A 23,414-nucleotide genomic window follows, 5' to 3' on the forward strand; every position below is an offset into this window, starting at 1 on the left:
CAGTGAGCCGAGATTGTGCCACTGCACTCCAATCTGGAGACAGAGCAAGACTCCGCCTCAAAAAAAAAAAAAAGAAAATAAAAATAAAAATAAGCAAAAGGATCCCAGAATAGCTGAGCTGCCATAAAGGCCATGCACTCTTTATCCTCCTCCCTGAATCACACAGCAGAATGATTGCAAATGTTTGTGTCATAAAGACAACCTAAGATATGACTGCTGACAGCCAGGGATAAAGACAGAAAGGCATCCTTGGTTAGTCAACAAGAATTTGGATGCCTGGCAGAGAGGAAATGTTTCAAACAAGTATGAGACTTAGTCTTTGCCCCCAAGCAATTTATATTCTCTAAGATTGCTCTATATAAAATTGCCATTTGTATGGACAAAAATGGTCAAATATCATCATTTTTAAATGTTCAGCCTACAGCTGGATAAACAAAGCACTCACATGTTAAAAGCAAAGAGTACAAAACAGCATCAAGTTCTGTATTAAATTATGTGATGTAAAAGTTAATTTCTAGGGAGAAACACAAGAGATTTATGGTGTCTGAAGTAGCCAAAGATGGCTTTCTAGATCAAGCCATGGTAGATCTGAGCCATGAAGCCTATGTGAAATTTAAGTAAGGGTTAAGAAAAGTTAATCTCCAGATAGAGGAATGACATGAATGATGGCACAGGAGCAAGAGCAAGCATGTTCTCCATAGGGGAAAATTTGCCCACAACAGGACATACATGTTAAGAAATACAAAATGATTTTGGATGGCTAATACGGAATCCGCTTGCATACCAGGCACAATGTAAGCTCCAGTTTTGTCCAGTTCGCTCTACATTGAGTGTCTGGGACATAGTAACTCAATATAATTTTATGAAATGAAAGAGTGAAGAGTTTTGATTAATGATACGCTAAGAATTTGCCAGGTGCAGTGGCTCATGCCCATAATCCCAGCACTTTGGGAAGCTGAGGTGGGTGGATCACACGAGCTCAGGAGTTCGAGACCAGCCTGGCCAAGATGGTGAAACCCCATCTCTACTAAAAATACAAAAAAATTAGCTGGGCATGGTGGCTCGTGTCTATTATCCCAGCAACTGCACTCCAGCCTGGGTTACAGAGCAAGACTCTGTCTCAAAATGAAAAAAAAGAATTCACCAAAGGTTTGAGGGAAGAGGTGATACTTGATGAAAGTGATGTCTAAAACTGATTAATATGTATACATGATAGATCTAAGGAAAAAGACTAACATCCAGAAATAAAACTAGGAGATTATTTTATTAATCTAGAGAGGAGTGATAAAAGTCTAGGGTAGGTTGGAAAAAAGAGACTTACAGTGAAGGCACTTAAAAGAAAATCAGCATGAACCTTGAACATTTTATGCTGAGTGAAAGAAGCCAGTCATAAAGGACCACATATTATATGATTGTATTTACATGAAATCTCCAGAATAGGCAAATCTATAAAGACAGAAAATATATTTATTTAATTTTTTTTTTTTTCTTTTTGAGAAGGAGTTTTTGCTCTTGTTGCCAAGGCTGGAGTGCAGTGGTGCAATCTCAGCTCATTGCAGCCTCTGCCTCTTGGGTTCAAGCAATTCTCCCTCAGCCTCCCAAGTAGCTGGGATTACAGGCATGCACCACCATGCCTGGCTAACTTCTTTGTATCTTTAGTAGAGATAGGGTTTCACCATGTTGGCCAGGCTGGTCATAAACTCCTGACCTCAAGTGATCTGCCCACCTGAGCCTCCAAAAGTGCTGAGATTATAGGCGTGAGCCACTGCACCCAAACAGGGTTGCAGGGGCAGCGTAGAGAGAAAATGGAAGTGACTACTAATGGATATAGAGTTTTTCAGAGAGTTGGTAGTATGTCCTAAAACGGATTGGTGATGTTTCACAACTCTGTGACTAAAACGAAGAAACGAAGAACCACTGAATTGTAGACTTTCAATAGATGAATCACATGGTATGTGAATTATATCTCAATATAGCTGTCATTTAAAAGGAGGGGGAATAAATGAAATGTGTTGAATGATATGATATATCTATTTGATGGAGAAAATGAGTCACTCACTATAAACTTCATAAGCTCCCATTTGATTCTTACTGAAATAATAAAAATAGCCACTGCACCATTAGCCCTGGCTGATGCAACAAAAAATGAAACATAAATAAGAGATATGATATTAGAAAGACCCAAAAGAATCACCTAAAAATCGTTAGCATGTATGGAAATTCAGTAATTATTGTCATATGGTAAGATGCACATGAGTGTCAGTATATTCTAATACACCAGCAAACGCTAATAAGGAAAATATACAAAAGTTTAACCTAAAATAAAATAAATAATAAATGTGAGTAGCTTGTACACGGAAATAAATTTGTATTAAGTAGTAATAAGTGAAGATTTAATGAAATGGAGATACGTATCACATTGTTTTAGAGGAAGACTAAATATTATGACAATCTCAATCCCCAGAGCTTATTAAGGTTCCTAGTTAAGAATAAGTATACATTGCTGACAGTGTAAATTTGGTGAAATATTTCAAAAGCCTTCAAAATGTTCACACCCTTTCTCCAAGGAAATCTAAATGGAGAAAAAACTTTATGCACAAGATGCGCAAACTTCTTCTTTAGATCCTGGATGATCGCTCGCATGTCTTCCTCAGCGTCTTCTCTTCTCATCCCAGCTTCATCAGCCTTTACTCACCTGGTTTCCAGACTGTTCTCTATCCTGGTTGTTTTCCCTTAAATGGGCTATAGTCTGTTAATGCCTCTCTTTCAATGCCTCATTAAAGTTTCGTTGTCTAGAGAAGAGTGAAATGAGGAAAACCGAACTCAACTCAAGTGCTACCATCACAATTTAGAAATAACTTCATGATGAATTGAAAAGTGTTTACCGGTGGTTGCATATATGATTTGTCACTGGCTATTTCTTAGAAAGTACATATCATGTGTTGGTATTAGGATCATGCCTTACTGGGGTTTATTGGAGTTAATGGTTCCTCAGAGAACATAAATAAAAGAAGGTCCATCTATGGCTTTCTAAAGGTAATGGAGAGCAAAGTAAGTTGAAGAATGGTGGGAAATATATGCTTGACTCAAAACAGCCAGGATAATTTCTACCCCCTTTACTAAGAAAAAAAACTCAACTCTCACAAAGCAATAAACCTGATTTTTCTGTTCACCTTCTGCAGTTTAATGCAAAATTATTATACATTTTTTAATGCACAAACACAGCTAATACAAAGTGACAATTTGGTTGAACCAGGGTAAGAAATAGAAAATGAGTTTGGATAGCTAATACATATATATGTAATATACACAATTTTGTATATGGTTGTGTTTTTGCTTCTCTGACTTATTCCCCTCCCTAGAGTTAACCACCATTATATTTATTTATCTTTTTTTCATAGAAAAGTTATTCTTTTATTATCTTAAAGAGTAACACATAGCCCAATATGCCAAAGCAGTAGGGAATTAGAGGTAGCAAATGGCCAGGTTTTTTTAAGAGCCTTATGCTGCATCTCTGAGCTTCTGTCTGCCCACAGCCTCTGGCTGCTTACCTGACGGTCGGCTCAGTGGACAGATGACCCAACTCGACATCCATTAACTGAGAAAGGGCTCAATGGGCGACACTGCAGACGCACTGCCAGGGCCCAGCATGCCAGGCAGCATCTCCCGCTGCCACCACCAGCTCCCAAGGCTAGTGCTGTAGTGGCAGCCAGTGTGTCTAGCACTTGATTTTATTTCTGTGAGCCTAGAGTAGGCAGGATGTGAATAAATCCTGAGTCATAAATTCAGGTGAAAGACTTAGTAGTGTTAATACTCTGGGTGAGAAAAGACAACACTTTCTTGGAGGAGAGTGGACTTAGAGTCTGGTGGAAGAAAGATGGAAACTCACAGAATGGCCTCGGCCTGCAGGCACTGCCTTGAGGACATGAGAGGGGGTTTTCACGGTACAGGGAGAGAGGGGCAAGGCGGGGTAGGCACTGGGCAGCTGCTTCCTCTGGCACAGTTAAACCGAGGTTCATCTTCCACTCATACTTGGTTTCCTAGGTCTAGGTCTAAGTCACCACATATGGGTGACTGAAGCAAGCCTTGCCTATGCATCAAGCATGGCCTTGGAACTCGACGAAACGCATGGCTTACTTCTCCAGTATTGAAGGGGAAAGACTCTCAGTTGAAGGAGATCTTTCTCCCCACACTTCCAACTCCTTTCCTTTGCAAATGACCAGGTGCGAGCCAAGAGGCAAAGTCACCTCCTGGTACAACCCACCACAGTCTTCCAGAGAACTCATCTTCGTGGGACCCAAAGTCTAGCCTTGGCTTGGATCAGACTTGTTTCCACCCATGGGAGGGCACCCTGTCTGGCAATTGAATGGAATCATCATCATATTTATTTCTAAAACATGGATCATTCCATGATGTTTAAAAACCACTTCAGTTTTTATCTCTGGTATTATGTATAGCTTCCTTTTTTGCAAAAGACATGATTCCATTTTTTGTAGTCTTTTGGTTTTATATTACCAGTCACTGCTACCTACTCACCTAGACATTGTAATTTCTCGTTAGGTATAATTTATACTATATTTTCCTCAGATATTATTTTTTATAAAACTGTAATGTAACTATATACATTTGAAAGAAAGTATCCAACTATTTTCAGTTATTTCCAGCTATTTCCAAATTAAGTGTAATCTTCAATTGTTTTCTTATATCAAAACCAGCATGTTTTTGTATATGCATTAATTAGAAGTAAAGGCAGATTTTATTTAGCTGATATGTGAAATGCTGAAGTCTTTGAAGCTCATGGGCATTAGTTAAGTAAGAAAGGATCGATGGACCATGGGTTCCAGACTTGGGATGTATACAAGCCAACAGACGAGGCCACTGTGAAAGGCAGGCAGATGCAAGACCCTGGGGCCTGGTGGGGACAGCTGTCAGGCAGAGCAGATATCGAAGCAGAAACAGGCAGCCCCTTTGCTGGGCCGGGATCATTATCACATTGAATCCAAGCCTAGTTGCTCTAGATCATCTGATTTTTCCAAAAATCTGCATTTGTATGTGAAATTTCCCGATGTTTAAGTTGCCTCATTTTAAAAATCACCACGAGTTAAAAGAAAAAAAAAAACCTTCAGGCTGAAAATGGCCATCAGACTGCCATACTGCAAGCTCTTTTTATTATACTTACCAGCAGCAAAAAAAAAAAACCTATTTTCCCACATTTCACTATATGTTCTTGGGGAAGATGGTGAAAAAAACGATCCCATTCTCTTTTCATCAGAGAAAAGGTATTATTGCATTTACAGCATAAACTTATGCATTCAGATTTACTCTGTATGTTTTCTGTTTACTTTGGGAAACCTACCACATTCCTTTTATACCACACCCTAACAGTGAAGTTGGTCAGTCAAAGTAGGGTTCCCCATTTGTTGATTCTCAATCTTTTATACCACACTATGAAGCAATACAAAAGAAGTTTCAGTGTCTTAATTTACAACCTCCAGTGGTTTAAACTAGAAAGTTCTTTTGGAGCAAAAGTACTGTGTCTTTGCTTCCTCAGAGCTGCTGAGAAATTATAATTAGAGATTTTCCTGTTGTGTAAAGGAAAGGAATTCCTTTCCTTTCCTGTGTCTGCAAGACTTCTGTTCTCACTAAATTTGCTTCCCTGTCCCATTTCTCTTTCTGCAGGTAATAGAGGGAAAGCTGGCTCCATTCTTGGGCAAGGTCATTAAATTTGCCACCTCACACGTGTACAGCTGCAGTCTTTGTAGCCAGAAGGGGTTCATCTGCGAAATCTGTAACAATGGAGAGATCCTGTACCCTTTTGAGGATATTTCAACAAGCAGGTACAAAATATCTTATTTCATAAAAGAACACCTGAATGTGTAATATGCCGTTTTCTTTGGCCAAATTAGGCCAACTTTTAGTCAAGTACTGTATCTCTGTCTCTTACCCTGGATCAGGTTTCCCTTGTCCTTGGAGAACATGTTTCTCCCTTTGGTTTCCTGTATTTATTTCCACCCCTTACCTTGATACCTTTTTCCAGAATGAGATAACAGCTGCAAAGAAACAATGCCGAACTCTGCCTTATTAGGTAACAGAGAGTATTCAGGTTGAATTTTAAAATGAAGATTGAGGTGGAAGCATCTTCATAATTTTTTCAGGGCCAAATGATAGGCAATGGGAAACTGCAGTCCCAGAGGAAAGCCAAAACCGGACTGACCGGCAGGGGTAAAACTAGAGGACACTGGTGAGCTGCTGGGGTCTGGCCATGTGTTTTTCTCCGCAGATGCATGCACTGCAGTGAAGCGATGATAGTTTTAGGATCCAAAGGAGAGAAAATGGGAGTTTATGTGGGATGATTTTTCTAACCAAAGTAATATTTGGGCATCATCACATCCATGGATTGATGGATGATTCACAAATGATACATATTACTTTTCCTTTCATCCCAAAAGCGTAATAGAAATCTACACTGTATATGTATACACTGGCTTCTCTGGGCATGAATGTCATGGCTCATTTCCCATCCTGCAGGGCTCACTTATACTGTGGTTCAGAACAGAAGGTAAGGCTTGTAGCCAGGGAGAGTTGAAGCATGCAGGGTAGAGCTGAGATACCGAGAGTTGACTCAGCCCTTTTGGCCTCTCCTTAAACGTAAAGACTATTTGTAAACATGCAGGAATTTGGGTTGGCCCACACACTGAAAAACAGACACATAAACACGTAGACATGCAGACATACACACACACAGACACACACACACACACGCAGAGTTTGGCCTCCTGTTTTCTGCGCAGGTACTTAGCTTATAGAGCTTGCATAACCTAGAGATTAGCCTCCTTTTAAAGGGAGGAAGCTCCTCATAGCTTTTTTAGGGCCAAGGGAGAGGCAGTGGGAAACTGCAATCTCAGAGGAAGGCCCCAACCGGACCAACCACTTGGAGTAAAATCAGAAGACACTGGTGAACAGTAACTTTGCCCATAGCCTAGAGATTAGATACCTCTTAAAAATGCACACCAGGCTGGGCATGGTGGCTCACACCTGTAATCCCAGCACTTTGGGAGGCTGAGGCGGGTGGGTCATGAAGTCAGGAGATCAAGATCATCCTGGCCAACGTGGTGAAACCCTGTCTCTATTAAAACTGCAAAAATTAGCCAAGCATGGTGGTAGGCACCTGTAATCTCAGCTTCTCATGAGGCTGAGGCAGGAGAATCACTTGAACCCAGGAGGCAGAGGCTGTAGTGAGCTGAGATCGTACCATTGCACTCCAGCCTGAACAACACAGCCAGACTCTGTCGAAAAAAAAAAAAAATGCACACCACGTAAAACTTGTGCACAAATGTTCATAGCAGCAGCGTTTGTAATGGCTAAAAAGTAGAAACAACTTAATTGTCTACTAACTGATGAATGGACAAACAAAATGAACAAAATGTAGTATATCCAGTCAATGGAATATTATTCAGCTATAAAAAGGAAATAAAGTACTGATACATGCTGCAACATGTATTAACATTGAAAACATGCTAAGGGAAAGAAGCCAGATACAAACCACATATTACATGATTCTATTTATATAAAATGTCCCAAATAGGCAAATCCATAGAGACATAGAATGGATTAGTGGTTGTCTAGAACTTAGGGGAAGGAGGAAAAGAGTTACTACTCATGGGCATAGGTTTCTTTTTGGGTTGATGAAAATGTTCTGGAATTAGATTGTGGTAATGGTTGCATGGTCTTATGACTACACTAAAAATTAGTGAATTGTATACTTTAAAGGAGTGAGTTTTATGGTACGTGAATTATATTGCAATAAAATATGTTTAATGGCTGGGAGCATTGGCTCACGACTATAATCCCAGCACTTTGGGATCACTTGAGGCCAAGAGTCTGAGACCAGCCTAGCCAACATGGAAAAACTCCATCTCTACTAAAAATAAAAAAAATTAGCTGGACATGGTGGCAAATTCCTGTAATCCCAACTACTCTGGAGGCTGAGGCACAAAAATCACTTGAACCCAGAGGCGGAGGTTGCAGTGAGCAGAGATCACATCACTGCACTCCAGGCTGGGCAACAGCATAACTGTCTCAAAAAAAAAAAAAAAAAGAAGACTTGTTTTAGTAAAGAATTTCTAAATGATTTCCACTGAATAAATCATATGCTGGGCCACAAAACATGTCTCAATTAATTTTGGGACTATACCAAGTATGTTCTCTGGCACATGGAATTAAAGATTTACAGTAGAAAAAAATATGATTAGTCAGGTGTGGTGGCATACGCCTGTAATCCCAGCTACTCAGGAGGCTGAAGCAGGAGACTCACTTAAACCCAGGAGGCAGAGGTTGCAGTGAGCCAAGATCACACTACTGTACTTCAGCCTGGGCAACAGAATGTGACTTCATCTCAAAAAACAACAGTGGCCGGGTGCAGGGGCTCATGCCTGTAATCTCAGCACTTCGGGAGGCCAAGTCAGGTGAATCACAAGGTCAGGAGATCAAGACCATCCTGGCCAACATGGTAAAACCCCGATCTCTACTAAAATACAAAAAAAATTTAGCTGGGCAAGGTGGCAGGCCCCTGTAGTCCCAGCTACTCAGGAGGCTGAGGCACAAGAATCACTTGAACCCAGGAGGCAGAGGTTGCAGTGAGCTAAGATCACGCCACTGCACTCCATCCTGGCAACAGACCGAGACTCCATCTCAAAAAAAAAAAAAAAATGAAACCCCAGAATATTTGGAGATTAGTCTATTTCTGAGCAACTCATGAGTCAAAGAAGGATAGTTTCCCCCCTTCAGCACAAGGGAAATTTTAAAATATTTTGAAATGAAATAAAATACATGAAAAACTCTTAAAGTAGCACTTAGAATGAAATTTATAGGCATAAATATCTGTATCAGAAAAGAAGAAAGCTCTCATCAGTAACCTAAAATTTCAACTCAAGAAACTGGATATAAAAGAGTAAGTTAAATCCAAAGCAAGCAGAAGAAAAGAAAGAATAAAGATCAGAGCAGAGCAGATATCACTGAAATAGTAAACAGAAAAATCACAAGTTAATTCCATGAGAGATCAACAAAGTTAACCTTTTAGCCACTCTGATCAAGAGATTAAAAGAAAATATACAAATTGCCAGAATCAGGAATGAAAGAGGTACAGAAATTAAGAATTATAAAAGAATATTATAAACAACACTATACCAACAAATTAGACAATTTAGATGAAATGAACACATGACTAACAAGACAAATTACCAAAACTGACTCAACAAGAAGTAGAAATATGAGTAGACCTAAAACAAGTAAAGAAACTGAATTAGTAATTTTGAAATCTTCCCACAGAGAGGCCAGATGGCTTCACCAGTGAATGCTATAGAATACTGAAAAAAATAATACCAGACTTTCACTCACTACCTTTATCTCCAGAGTGAGATATTCAGAATGAGATACTAGAGTTGCAAACAAACAAACAAACAAACATTGCCTAACTCCATCGTATTAGGTAACAAAGAATGTTCAGTTTCATTTTTAGAATGAGGATTGGTGAGGAAGAACCCCCAAAGATAAGGATGGGTTAGTTCTCCAAAAAGATGTAATAATCCTTAATGTATGAACAGAGTCAAAATATGTAAGACAAAAACTGGTGGAACTGAAAAGAGAGAGAGACAAGTTCACTGTTGTAGTTAGAGCCTTCAACACTTCTCTGTCCATAGCTGACAGGTCCAATAGGCAGAAAATCAGTAAGCATATAGCTAAACTAAACAGCACTGCCAATTAACGGGATCTAATTGACATCTCTAGAATACTTCATTGAACAACAACAAAATATACATTCTTCTCAAGGTCACGTGGAACAGTTACCAAGAGAGACTGCATTCTGGGCCATAAAAAAAAAAAAATCTGAACAAATTTAAAAGAGTAGAAATCATGCAAAGTTTGCTCTCAAACTGTAATGAAATTAAACTAGAAATCAATAACAGAATACCTGAAAAATCCTAAAACATTTGGACATTTAAAGAAAAGTACTTTGAAATAACACAGGTTAACTTATATCCACACAAACACATGCATATGGATATTTATAGCAGCTTTATTCATAATCACTGAAAACTAGAAGCAGCCAAGGTGTCCTTCAGTAGTTTATGAAGGCCTAAACTGTGGCATATCCATACAATGGAATATTATTCAGCAACAAAAGAAATGAGCTGTCAGGTCACAAAGAGACATGGAAGAAATCTAAATGCATATATCCCAGGTGAGCAAAGCCATTCTGAGACGGCTACACACTATACTATATGATTCCAACTATGTGACATTTTGGAAGAGACAAAACTATACAGACAGTAAAAAAATCAATGATTGCAGGGTTTTGGGGGCTGAGAAGGGATAATTAGGTGAAGCACAGGAGATTTGTAGGGCGGTGAAACTATTCTGTATGATGCTTCAGTGGTGTATACATGACGTTATACATTTGTCAGAACCTATGGTTTTATATATCAGAGTGAGCCCTAATTTAAATGGCAGACTTTAGTTAATAATGATATTTCAATATTGATTCACTAATTTTGTAACAACTGTATCATAGGATTGCAAAATGTTAATTAAAAAAAGCACAACAGGAGGTGGTGGTGGAATATGGGAACTTGCTGCTCAATTTCTCTGTAAATCTAAAACCATTCTAAAAAAATGGTCTATTAATAAAAATTTAAAAACTGTTCAACTGAACGGTTGACTCAAAGCTCAAAGATAACAATTTTTAGTAAACCTTATTGGAACAATTTTAGAATTGCCGAGAAATCACAAATATAGTACACAGTTCCGATATACCACACACTGTTTCCCCATTAAGATTGTACATTAGTATAGTATATTTGTTACAATTAGTGAACCAATATTGATACATTATTAGTAGCTAAAGTCCATATTTCCTTAGTTTTCACCTACTTTTCAGATTTCCTTAGTTTTCACCTACTATCCTTTTTCTGTTCCAGGATACCACATTATATTTAGTTGTCCCATCTCCCTAGGCCTGTCTTGGCTGTGACAGTTTCTCAGACCTTGTTTTATATTACCTTGACAGTTTTGAGGAGTACTGGTCAGTATTTTATAGAATATCTCTGTTGGGGCCACACGTGGTGGCTCACACCTATAATCCCAGCACATTGGGAGTTCAAGAGATCGTGACCATCTCTACTAAAACTGGTGAAACCCCATCTCTACTAAAAATACAAAAATTAGCTGGGCGTGGTGGCACATGCCTGTAGTCCCAGCTACTTGGAAGGCTGAGGCAGGAGAATTGCATGAACCTGGGAGGGGGAGGTTGCAGTGAGCCGAGATCACACCATTGTGCTCCAGCCTGGTGGCAACAGAGCAAAACTCTATCTCAAAAAAAAAATTAAAAAATTTAAAAAGCCTATCTCTGTTGGATATGCCTGATGTTTTCTTATGCATGGAGTGGGTTTTATGGGTTTGGGGAGGAAAGCCATAGAGGTAGTGCCATGTTCATCACATCATATCAAGGGAACATCCGATCAACATGACTTATCACTGTAGTGTTTGTGTCAGGTTTCTCCACCGTGAAGTTCCTCTTCCTCCCCCTCTTTCCATGCTGTACCCTTTGGAAGGAGGTCACTATGTATAGCCCACACTTAAGGAGTGGGAAGTTATATTCCACCCCCTTGGGAGCCAAGTATGGATAAAATTATTTAGAATCCTTCCACATGGGATATTTGTCTCTTCTTCCTCATTTATTTAATTTTTTTTCAGTTGTTTATTTAAATCAGTGTGGACTTGTGCATAGTTTGTTTATACTTTGGGTTACAATCCAGTACTATATTGTATTGCTCAAACTGTCCCAGCTTTGGCCATTCAAGCTCTCAGTAGCCTCCTCTGTTCCCTTGACATACCCCATTCATTATGGGATTTTTGCTGGGGGTGTTGTTTTTGGGTTGGTTTGGTTTTTAGCATTTTCTTACTTTCTGGCACTCCCAGATGCTCCAGGCTCATCTTACTTATTTCCTGCCCTAATCCTAGGAACCGACATGTGTCGAAGGAGCCTTGGTTTCTTTTGTTAAAGAATGACATTAGGAACTAAGATCTAGGCACTGGATTTCGCACACATTTTTAAAGCCCTGGGTTCTTGGACTTGTGCCTTGTCTGGGGCAGAGGTGCTGTCCTCTGATTGTACATCACAATCTTTTGTAAGACTTGGCTTTTAAAACTCCAGAATCTGGCCAGGCGCGGTGGCTGAAGCCTGTAATCCCAGCACTTTGGGAGGCTGAGGCGGGTGGATCACAAGGTTGAGAGATCGAGACCATCCTGGTCAACATGGTGAAACCCCGTCTCTACTAAAAATACAAAAATTAGCTGGGCATAGTGGCGTGTGCCTGTAATCCCAGCTACTCAGGAGGGTGAGGCAGGAGAATTGCCTGAACCCAGGAAGCGGAGGTTGCGGTGAGCCGAGATCGCGCCATTGCACTCCAGCCTGGGTAACAAAAGCGAAACTCCGTCTCAAAAAAAAAAAAAAAAAAAAAAAAAAAAAAAAAAAACCTCCAGAATCTGTATCTTCAAGGACTCCATATGATTATGAATCACCCTAGAAAAAAGAATCACTCCTCTAATGTAGCTATGGTCATAGTTAAGGTGCTGGATTCTCACCAAAATAACCACATCAGCATATACTGTAGGTTCTTAGGGGCCTTTGCTCAGTAGTAAAAACTATGGAGAATCCACGTTCTTCCTTAGTCAGATGCAGTTTTCTAAACTTGCACAAATATCTGAGTCAGAAGGAACGCTGACCAGCTTTCCTGGAATTCCAGGTTAACACTTCTTAGAAACGTGTTGAGCTTTCTCTTGGTGTTCAGCTTCCAATTAAACACCAAGAGTAGTTTATACAGTCCTGTGAAAAGGCAAAAAGAGACACTAATAAAACATTTATTAAAGGAAAATTTTAGTCAAAAATACTGAGTTGCTGATTCAAAACATGTCTATAAAGATGTGTTAAATAAATAAATGTGATAAACAAAAATAAATTTGAATAGTAAAGTAAATTTTAAAATCTCTGTGTAACTGAAATCTTTATGGATTAAGTAATATGATGGCTGGGATTTGCTTGAGGATAATCTGATGATGGGGTAGGGGGGGTGATACAGATGAAAGAAATTATCACATATTAATAATTGTGGCAGCTAGGTGATAGGTACACAGGGATTTGTTATACTATTCTCTCTACTTTTGCATATGTGTGAAATTTTTCATAGTAAAACATGTTTAAAAATCTGTATGCTTCCCAGGCATCAGAGAGGAAAAAAAAATCTGTATGTAAAAATTTTAGAAATAAGATATTTAGTGAATTTGTTACCATATACCCTTGATCCTCCTGCTAAATTTGGCATTTTTGTGTCCTCAAAAATATACTTAATATCCTTTCAGGTCCAATTATCACTTGAATAGCAATATTACAGTTCAGTTAAAAAAAAAAAACAAAAAAAACATTTCAGGGCCCAGTATGGTGGCTCATGCCTGTGATCCCAGCACTTTGGAAGGCCTAGGCCAGATCACTTGGACCACTTGAGGTCAGAAGTTCGAGACCAACCTGGCCAACATGGTGAAACCCCATCTCTACTAAAAATATAAAAATTAACTGGATGTGGTGACACACACCTGTAATCCCAGCTACCCAGAAGGTTGAGGCATGAGAATCACTCAAACTGAAGAAGCGGAGGCTGCTATGAGCCAAGATCGTGCCACTGCACTCTGGCCTTGGCAACAAGAATGAAACTCCATCTCAAAAAAAAAAAAAAATCATTTATTAAAAGTCCAGGACAGGATGCAGTGGCTCATGCTTATAAGCACTTTGGGAGGCCGAGGTGAAGGATCACCTGGGGTCAGGAGTTCAAGACCATCCTGGCCAACATGGCGAAACCACATCTGGCTAATTCGGCATGTGCCACCACATCTGGCTAATTTTGTGTGTTTTTATTAGAGACAGGGTTTCTCCATGTTGATCAGGTTGGTCTCAAACCCCTGGCCTCAGGTGATCCAGCCGCCTTGGCCTCCCAGAGTGCTGGGATTACAAATGTGACCCACTGCTCCTGGCCCTAATAAGTGATTTATTGAGCATATCACATATGTGCATTGGGCTAGGATCTGGAGACAGAGTGAACACAGCATGCTACTTGCTCACAAATGGTTGAATCTAGTAGGGACAGACAGGCCGTTAGGCAGTTCTATACAAGTGTGAGAGGAGCACAGTAGAGGGTGGGCCTGGAGTTACCAGAATGGCTCCATCATCCACAGAAGCGATGTGCATTTTGAATAAGAAGAAGTTTCACAGTTTCTGAAAGTATTATAGACCTCTGTATTTTTTTAGGTTTTGGAGGTTTTTTTCCTCTCATTTTAAATTTTAGATTTGGGAACACATATGCAGGTTTATTACAAGGATATGTGACATGATGCTGAGGCTTCGGATTTCATTGATTCCCATCACCTATGTAGTGATCACAGTACCCAACAGGAAGTGTTTCAGCCTTTCCCTACCTCCCTCCCCTCTTTCAAGTCCCCAGTGTCTATTGTTCCTCTCTGTGTGAGGGAGCACTATGTTGAACTCTGAGTCACTGATTTATGTTCTTCAGTATTAGAATATACTCCGTGTTAACATGTTTATTTGATTATGAGTATATAGCAAGCATTGGTCAACTCCTTCAGGCTTTCTTTTCCTTATTAAGTTAATCATTATGCAGAAGGAAGTTTCATGACTATGTAATTTTTTTTTTTTTTTTTTTGAGACAGAGTCTCACTCTGTCATCTAGGCTGGAGTACAGTGGTGCAATCTTGGCTCACTGCAACCTCCACCTCCTGGGTTCAAGCAATTCTCCTGCCTCAGCCTCCCAAGTAGCTGGGACTACAGGTGCCTACCACCACCACACCTGGCTAATTTTTTTATTTTTAGTAGAGACAGGGTTTAACCATATTGGCCAGGCTGGTCTCAAACTCCTGACCTCATGATCCACCCACCTCGGCCTCCCAAAGTGCTAGGATTACAGGCTTGAGCCATCACACCCAGCCAACTATGCAATTTGAAAATATATCCCTGGTATTAATTTTTAGGATCCCCATCTCTGGCATATATAGAGAAGGTGCTAGGATTGTAAGGGAATGGTACTAACATTTATTAGTACTAATGCCAGCAACTTACATATCTTATCTAATTTTTCTGCCAGTCCTCTGAGGAAATAGTGTTGCCTCTGTCTTAATAGTGAAGAAACCTAGGTTCAGAGAAGGCAATTAACTTGGCCCTAGAGATAAGGCCAAAACTTGAATCCAAATACATCTGACTCCAAAATCCATGTTTTTTTCCATTATATCTCAGTGCTCCTTCTGTACCTGTAGTCTTCAAAACATTTTGCCATATACCCCCTAAAATCAATTTGAAAAAATTATGTACCTCTGTCATTAAAGAAGCCTTCTCCAATACTGCTATTTTTGAAATGTCCTTTTATTTGCTGCCTTGGGAGTCTTTTTGATTTTTACTTACTTATTTTTGAGATGGAGTTCCACTCTTGTTGCCCAGGCTGGAGTGCAATGGCACGATCTCGGCTCACCGCAACCTCTGCCTCCCGGGTTCAAGCAATTCTCCTGCCTCAGCCTCCCGAGTAGCTGGGATTACAGGCATGCGCCACCATGCCTGGCTGATTTTGTATTTTTAGTAGAGATGGGGTTCCTTTATGTTGGTCAGGCTGGTCTTGAACTCCCGACCTCAGGTGATCCGCCCACCTCAGCCTCCCAAAGTGCTGTAGTTACAGGCGTGAGCCACCGCACCCAGCTTTGCTGCTTTGGGAGTTTTGCACTCAGAGCAATAAGCCATGATTAGATTGGTTTAGGGGAAAGATATGCCTTTCTTTTATAAAATGGCCAAAGTACTGCTGTGGAGGTGACGGCAGAGTTTCCACCTGCTGTGCATCCCTTAGCAGGTCAGGTGCAGCAAGGGGTACCTACGAAGCTGAGGATCTGCCTAAACCAGGCTTCTGTAGGCAAACCCCTGTTTGTTGCACCAAAGCAACCTTTCCTCCATTCAGAAGATAATGCTGACAGTTTTACTTTGAGATATTCTTTCTTCTCAAACACATTTTTTTTTTTTTTAGACAGAGTTTCATTCTTGCTGCCCAGACCGGGTGCAGTGGCATGACCTCAGCTCACTGCAACCTCTGCCTCCTGGGTTCAAATGATTCTTCTGCCTCAGTCTCCAGAGTAGCTGGGATTACAGGCACTCACCACCACGCCCTGCTAATTTTTAGTATTTTTATTAGAGAATAGGTCTCACCATGTTGGCCAGGCTGGTCTCAAACTCCTAGCCTCAAGTGATTCGCCCACCTTGGCCTCCCAAAGTGCTGGGATTACAGGAGTGAGCTACTGTGCTCATCCTCAAACACAAATTAAATACATACCTCTCTTTACTCTAAATAGGAGAACCCTAAAACCCAGATTTTAAGATTTTAAATACAATAAGAATATCCTAAATCATAAAACTGCTTTACTAAAGCCTAATCCAGCATTTATCCTCCTGGAGGACTATGAGGAAAGCACAGCTTTGGGAGAGATAAACATTTTGATAAAACAATGATAAAATTCCATATCCTTAAAAAATAGCAATAACAAAACATGCCCTCCTTGACTGAGAATAAGAAGGAAGGGCTCTAACTTTTAAGAATTACAAATCAGAAGATTAGGCTGACACTGCTCTATGATGTAAGGGAAAACAATGACTATAAAAGCAAAAAAGTCGCATAAATCCACAAAATGACCCAGGTCTTAGATTCATTTTTTAAAATCCTTAAATTGCCTCCTATGCAGCTTTCTTTCTGACATCTTTACACATCACTAATCTTCTCTTGTTATTAAGATCCCCTTCCTAATGCTGCTAGAAAGACAATCCTGCTTTTTACATTTCTGCAAAGATGCTGTTTCTGAATCTTGAAATGCTTCTAGATTACAAGTACATAAACACTTCATCTTAAAAACCCTCAACATGCATTTTTAGCATGGGACTTACAAAATAAACCAGCAGTCATAGTCAGTTTCATCATTTCTGTCCTGTCCATTTGGCTTTCTTGAGTTTTTCATGTAACATGCAAGTCATCCTTCTAGGTTTTCACTATGAAAAACGTTGCACTTAAAGACTTTATGACCAGGCCGGGTGCGGTGGCTCACGCCTGTAATCCCTGCACTTTGGGAGGCCGAGGCAGGCGGATTGCCTGAGCTCAGGAGTTCACAACCAGCCTGGGCAACACAGTGAAACCCGTCTCTACTAAAACACACACACGCAAAAAAAAAAAAATTAACCAGACATGGCAGTGTGCACTTATAGTCCCAGCTGCTTGGAAGGCTGAGGCAGGAGAATTACTTGAACCTGGGAGGCAGAGGTTGCAATGAGCCAAGATTGCACCACTGCACTCCAGCCTGAATAATAGAGCAAGACTCTGTCTAAAAAAAAAAAAAAAAGACTTCGTGACATTTATGTCACTTGGCACTGTATTTAAATGTGAGTATTCTATGAGAAGATTCTACTGAAAACTAACTTTGGTATCCTTCATCTAGTAGGCGTTTGCTATGGTTTGAATATGGTTTGTCCCCACAAAAACTTTTTGAAGCTGGGTGCCCATTGTAGAGGCGTTGGGAGGTGGTGCCTTTAAGAGGTGATCAGGTTGTTAAATTGGATTAATCTCCTTCTGAGAGGAATGGATTAGTGCTGGAGGGAATGGGTTAGTTCCTGTGATGGGGTTGTTAGAAAGCGGGTTGCCTTCAGTGTCTGGTCCTTTCCACATGCCTGCTTCCCCTTCCACGTCCCTGCCATGTTGTGGCGCAGCTCCAGGCCTCACCAAAAGCTCAGCACATGCCAGTGCCATGTGTGCTAGACCTCCCAGCCTCTAGAATTGGGAGCCAAACACACTTTAAAAAAAAAAAAAATTGCCCTATCTCAGGTATTCTGTTTCACCAACACAAAATGGACTAAGCATTACATAAATACTCATTGCTTAATTAAGCTTGCCTAAGTATATATATGCATTCATAAGAACAATGACAGCATTTTTTAAATAAACCAGTTAAGGGAATATAAAATACCTCCAAAGATAGAGGAGCATAACACAAGTCTGAGGTAACACTACAGCTCTCTATATAAGGTCGAAGCAATTGACATACCATTTAAGGTATTTCTCTCGTGAGAGCGTAAGCCTGCGCTGGTCAGCAGCATTCACTGACCCCAGGGAAGGCATCAGAGGAGGTGTTCTTCCTGTGTTAGTAGGGCATTAGCAGCTCAGTGGTTACTCTTCTAAAATGGTTGTTTTTCAAAGCGCTGCGATTCATTCAGAGGTGTAGGATGAGCATTGCTTGCCAGATTTTCTTTGTGTACAGGTAGTTGACCACTCCATCACCTCTCCCAAGAAATAATGGTGGCAGGCAGGGCACTGAACTTATTTACACCAAGCTCTTACCCTCTTTCCACTTGAGTTAGCATACTGTGCTACTACATCTAGTCTGCACACATTTTTTTTTAATACAGTCTCACTCTGTGGCTTAGGCTGGAGTGCAGTCACACGATCTTAACTCACTGCAACCTCCATGTCCCAGGTTCAAGTGATTCTCCTGCCTCAGTCTCCCTAGTACCTGGGATTACCCGTGTGCGCCACCATGCCTGGCTAATTTTTGTATTTTTAGTACAGACTAGGTTTTGCTATGTTGGCCAGGCTGGTCTCAAACTCCTGGCCTCAAGTGATCCGCCCACCTCAGCCTCCCAAAGTGTGGGGATTACAGGCGTGAGACACGACGCCTGGCCAGTATGCACACATTTAAAAGAACATTTTCTACAACAGTCTTGAGAACAAACATCAGGCTCATGGAAGAGTGCATAGCAGATGAGCTTCTAACAGGGCTTATCTGCTTTCTCATTTTTAAAATCTAATTTGTCACATAATCTTACAAAAAAAGAAGGTCTCCCACGAAACTTAGTCCAAACCCCATTGCTTTCATCCATCTGTCCAAACTTCAGAAATGTCCAGTTTGTGCTGAAGAACATGGAGACTCCTCCCAACACGCTCGGCGTTTTGAATTGGTGCTTGTCATTTTGCGTTTCACTGCAATCCATACCTCCCTGCTCCTGAGGACCTAAGCTTGTTGGGGCATGGACTTTGTTCTTTGCCTTGGCACCTTCTGCCCTTTAAGCCTCATGTACACATGAAGCTTCAAATACCTAATTGTAGTCAAACTTTACAAAGGCTTGTTTAAAAAGAAAGAACTTGCTTTATTATAAAATGTAGAACTACTTCTTCCCATAGATGATGCTGAGATGCCTAATTGTTCTCCCCACAGCTTGAACAGCCAGTCATCAGGTGTGTTTTCTGTTGCCCTGTTGCCCTTGGATTTACCCCTGGGCACAGTGCGTGGAGAAGGCTCCAGCGAGGCTGAATGTGGAGATGATTTTGCCTAAAGTTGTCACTTACTTTATGTGCCAAAAAAACCCGTCAAGCCCAGATGTGTCAGTAACCTTACAAAGACTCATTTTTCTGAGGAGCCAGTTGTAGTTTGTCACTTTTAGAAAGAGACTTTCATGTTAAGTGTTTAGGCAAGAATTTTGGTGGGGAAGGGGTAGAGATGGGGGCAGGTAGAACAGAACTCCTGAGGGGAAGGAGAGCAGCCCTGCCCAGAAGCTGGCCTTTCCTGTGGCTTCCTATTTGCTCAGCCTTCGTTTTTGTGAGTCCTTGCACAAACAGACTGAATACCTGGATTATGCCCTCATCTGGACTCAAATACACATACATTACATACCCTTTTCTCACTAATCAGCCTGACACATTCCTTTGTTGGTAAATGGTTCCAAAACAAACACTGTCAGTGCACTTAATTAGCAGGTTTGTGGGCCGTGCTTGGCAGTCTTGTTACATCCTGTTCAACAATGGAGAACAACAGGCTTCAGGGAGGGAACAGCTTCCCTCGATGTATATGCCGTTTTTTAATGATATTTCCTTTCTGTGGCTTTTCTTGGGAAGCAGCCACTTGGTGAGTATTGCAGTGAGGTGTGCGATCCAGAAGCAGCTAAAGGAAACTTGCGCTCCTCTGTAGAGGGACCTTTTCTGAGGAGCTGTTTGTTTCTTATCATTCCTTTCTTTCTCTGGAAGAGGAACATTTTGAGGAACTTTCTCAATAGTTCTCTAATCCGATGGTGGAGGACCAGACTCCTGCTTGTGTTTTAGAATTATAAAGTAACAAAGATAGAAAGGACTGTGGGGACCATGTAGGCATTTTGAGGGTGGGAATCTTGAGGCCCAGAGAGCTCACGTGTCTTGTGCGTGGCAGAAGCAGGGTGATGACTTCCCTGATGGAATTTGGCCCTTCTTCAGCTCTGTGGCTGCCCACTCTTAAATGTATTTATTGTGTCAATGACAGTTTTCTTTAATGAAAATTCTTCAGCACAATGTAGTTTTTCTGGATTTTAAACTTTGGTCAAAGAGTAACCTGGTAAATAACATTTCACCTTGACCTGGTGGCTTCTGTATTCACATGTCAAAATGTTTCAGAATGTCTGCTAACATAGCTGAGACTTTCATGAACCCCTCAGGGCTGACCTGACCCTTAATGCCATTAAGCCACTTGATTAATATGGTGCATTTATAAACAAAATCCTAGCTGGTGAAGCCACCATTGTGTTTTGAGGCCGTTTGGTCACTTGAATAGATGGCTGTCACCTAGATACATTTCTTACCAAGCTTCTACTTAGATATCTGGTTAATATTGTGTGTTGGTCATCTTAGCTTTAAGCATTTCAGACAGCTTAATTTTTTGCTGTTTAAAGGGGAAATGTTCATTGTTTAACTCATATTTTAACTTTCTTTCTATAAAGTTGATTCATATTTGTCATAGAAAATTTGAAAAGTACACAAAAATAAAGAAAATATTCTCCATTATTTCTCCATTTTTTTCTGCACATATGTGTGTATTTTTAAATAAAATTGAAATCATATTGAATATATAATTTTTTTTTTGAGACAGAGTCTCGCTCTGTCGCCCAGGCTGGAGTGCAGTGGTGCGATCTTAGCTTATTGCAACCTCCGCCTCCCCAGTCCAAACGATTCTGCTTCTCAGCCTCCTAAGTATCTGGGATTACAGGCGTCCACCACCACGCCCAGCTAATTTTTGTATTTGTAGTAGAGACAGGGTTTCACCATGTTGGTCAGGCTGGTCTCGAACTCCTGACCCCGTGATCCCCCCACCTCAGCCTCCCAAAGTGCCGGGATTATAGGCATGAGCCACCATGCCTGGCTTGAACATATAATTTTATATTTAATGTTTTTTATCACATTGTATCAGAACCAGAAAAACAGTCACATTTAATCTGTAAACTTATATTAATGGGTACTTTTAAAGGAAAAAAAAAAATTTGTTTTCTTTTTTGAGGCAGGCTCTAGCTCTGTCATCCAGGCTGGAGTGCAGTGGCACCATGTCAACGCGCTGCAACCTCCGACTCCCAGCCTCAGATGATCCTCTCGCCTCAGCCTGCCGAGTAGCTGGGACTGCAGGTGCTCTTCACCACACCCAGATCATTTTTGTATTTCTTGTAGAGACGGGGTTTCACCGTGTTGCCCAGGCTGGAGGAAAAAAATTTTAATTAGCTCTAAAATCATTAGGATCCGTCAAATATACACAGTCAGGCCAGTCCATAAAAAGATAACTGGACTGGGAACAAAAAAGTCTCAATGTCATTCCCAGCCACTAACTTGCTGTGTGTCCTTTGACAAGCCGCCACTCCTCTGGACCTTCATACCAGGCATATGGCGCTGTTTTAAGCTTTTATGGACAAAAGGAGTAAGATCTTTGCTTCTGCTCTATTGCTCAGCATTTTGTATTTGTGTTTGATAGTTTGTCATGTTGTTTTCAGTGAAGTCGGCTGATTTTTATTCTGTTGACCCAAAGGGATTTAGATACAAATCCAAATTGCAGTTCCGTCCACCGTTTTGAAATAATGTAAGGTCCATGAGGAAATAGACTTTTTATATTTTGCTCACTGCTTCTTCTAGGACAACACTTGGTAACTGCTCAATAAATAATTCATGAATGAATAGTTTGTTTTATTCTGTAATTATTAACTATAATCTGTAGTTATTAATTTATTTTCTTTTCTTTTAAATGACTTCTAAAATGATTTCAGGAAATTCATTATTTAAGTAAGCATTATCAAGATATATGACTTTATTGAGTGATGGCCGACATTCTTTTTTTGTTGTTTTTTTTGTTTTTTTTTGAGACGGAGTTTCACTCTTGTTACCCAGGCTGGAGTGCAATGGCGCGATCTTGGCTCACCGCAACCTCCACCTCCTGGGCTCAGGCAATTCTCCTGCCTCAACCTCCTGAGTAGCTGGGATTATAGGCACACGCCACCATGCTCAGCTAACTTTTTTTTTTTTTTTTGTATTTTTAGTAGAGACGGGGTTTCACCATGTTGACCAGGATGGTCTCAATCTCCTGACCTCGTGATCCACCCATCTCGGCCTCCCAAAGTGCTGGGATTACAGGCTTGAGCCACCATGCCCGGCCGGCCGACATTCTTATCATATGTTAGGGACAGATGTGTTTTACTGGGTCAATAGACACTTTAATATCAGGAGAGAGTTGATGTCAAAAATGTGAGCTTTGCAAAGCTACTCTGATAATTTCATTTTCAGAATGTCTTTTAGGTCAGTTTTTAGCATGTGCTTTTCCTTCCCCATGGGACTGTAAATAAGTAACCTGAACACACAATAGGGAAGAGAAGGAGTATTTACCTTTCCAAACAAAAAATGTTGACTTTTCAGACTGGGCAGTATGTTCTGAAATGAACTGTTTTATGCTTTAGATTACAAAGGGTACAATAGCATATTGGTTTGTCAATATATGTTTGTTATTTTTGAGACTTTTTTCATACAACATATTATAGGAGTACAGATATTATACCTCATTAAATTTCTTTTAGAAATTCTAGGTATCTAATATATATTATCACATCTTTACTAAGCCCCTGCAGTATTCTGAATATTTAAACCACTCAACAATGCTACCTCAGGAAACATCTTCACAACTATCTGCAGCTACCATTAATAATCATCTTTTCAGGTCAGGCGCGGTGGCTCAAGCCTGTAATCCCAGCACTTTGGGAGGCCGAGGCAGGTGGATCACGAGGTCGAGAGATCGAGACCATCCTGGTCAACATGGTGAAACCCCGTCTCTACTAAAAATACAAAAATTAGCTGGGCGTGGTGGCGCGTGCCTGTAATCCCAGCTACTCAGGAGGCTGAGGCAGGAGAATTGCCTGAGCCCAGGAGGTGGAGGTTGCGGTGAGCCGAGATCGCGCCATTGCATTCCAGCCTGGGTAACAAGAGCGAAACTCCGTCTCAAAAAAAAAG

At 40.6% G+C, this 23,414-nt stretch overlaps 1 protein-coding gene across 1 annotated transcript in view; it reads left to right on the forward strand.

The window, feature by feature from the left end:
* The window catches only part of PLEKHM3 (pleckstrin homology domain containing M3), a 209,493-nt gene that overhangs the window by 168,392 nt on the left and 17,687 nt on the right, over positions 1 to 23,414 (forward strand). The window contains exon 7 of the mRNA XM_003925603.4: positions 5,680 to 5,837. Coding sequence (XP_003925652.2) covers positions 5,680 to 5,837 — 158 coding nt within the window. The remainder of the gene's footprint in view (positions 1 to 5,679; positions 5,838 to 23,414) is intronic.

The sequence above is a fragment of the Saimiri boliviensis genome, chromosome 5 (assembly GCF_048565385.1).
Source record: "Saimiri boliviensis isolate mSaiBol1 chromosome 5, mSaiBol1.pri, whole genome shotgun sequence".
Lineage (NCBI taxonomy): Eukaryota > Metazoa > Chordata > Mammalia > Primates > Cebidae > Saimiri > Saimiri boliviensis.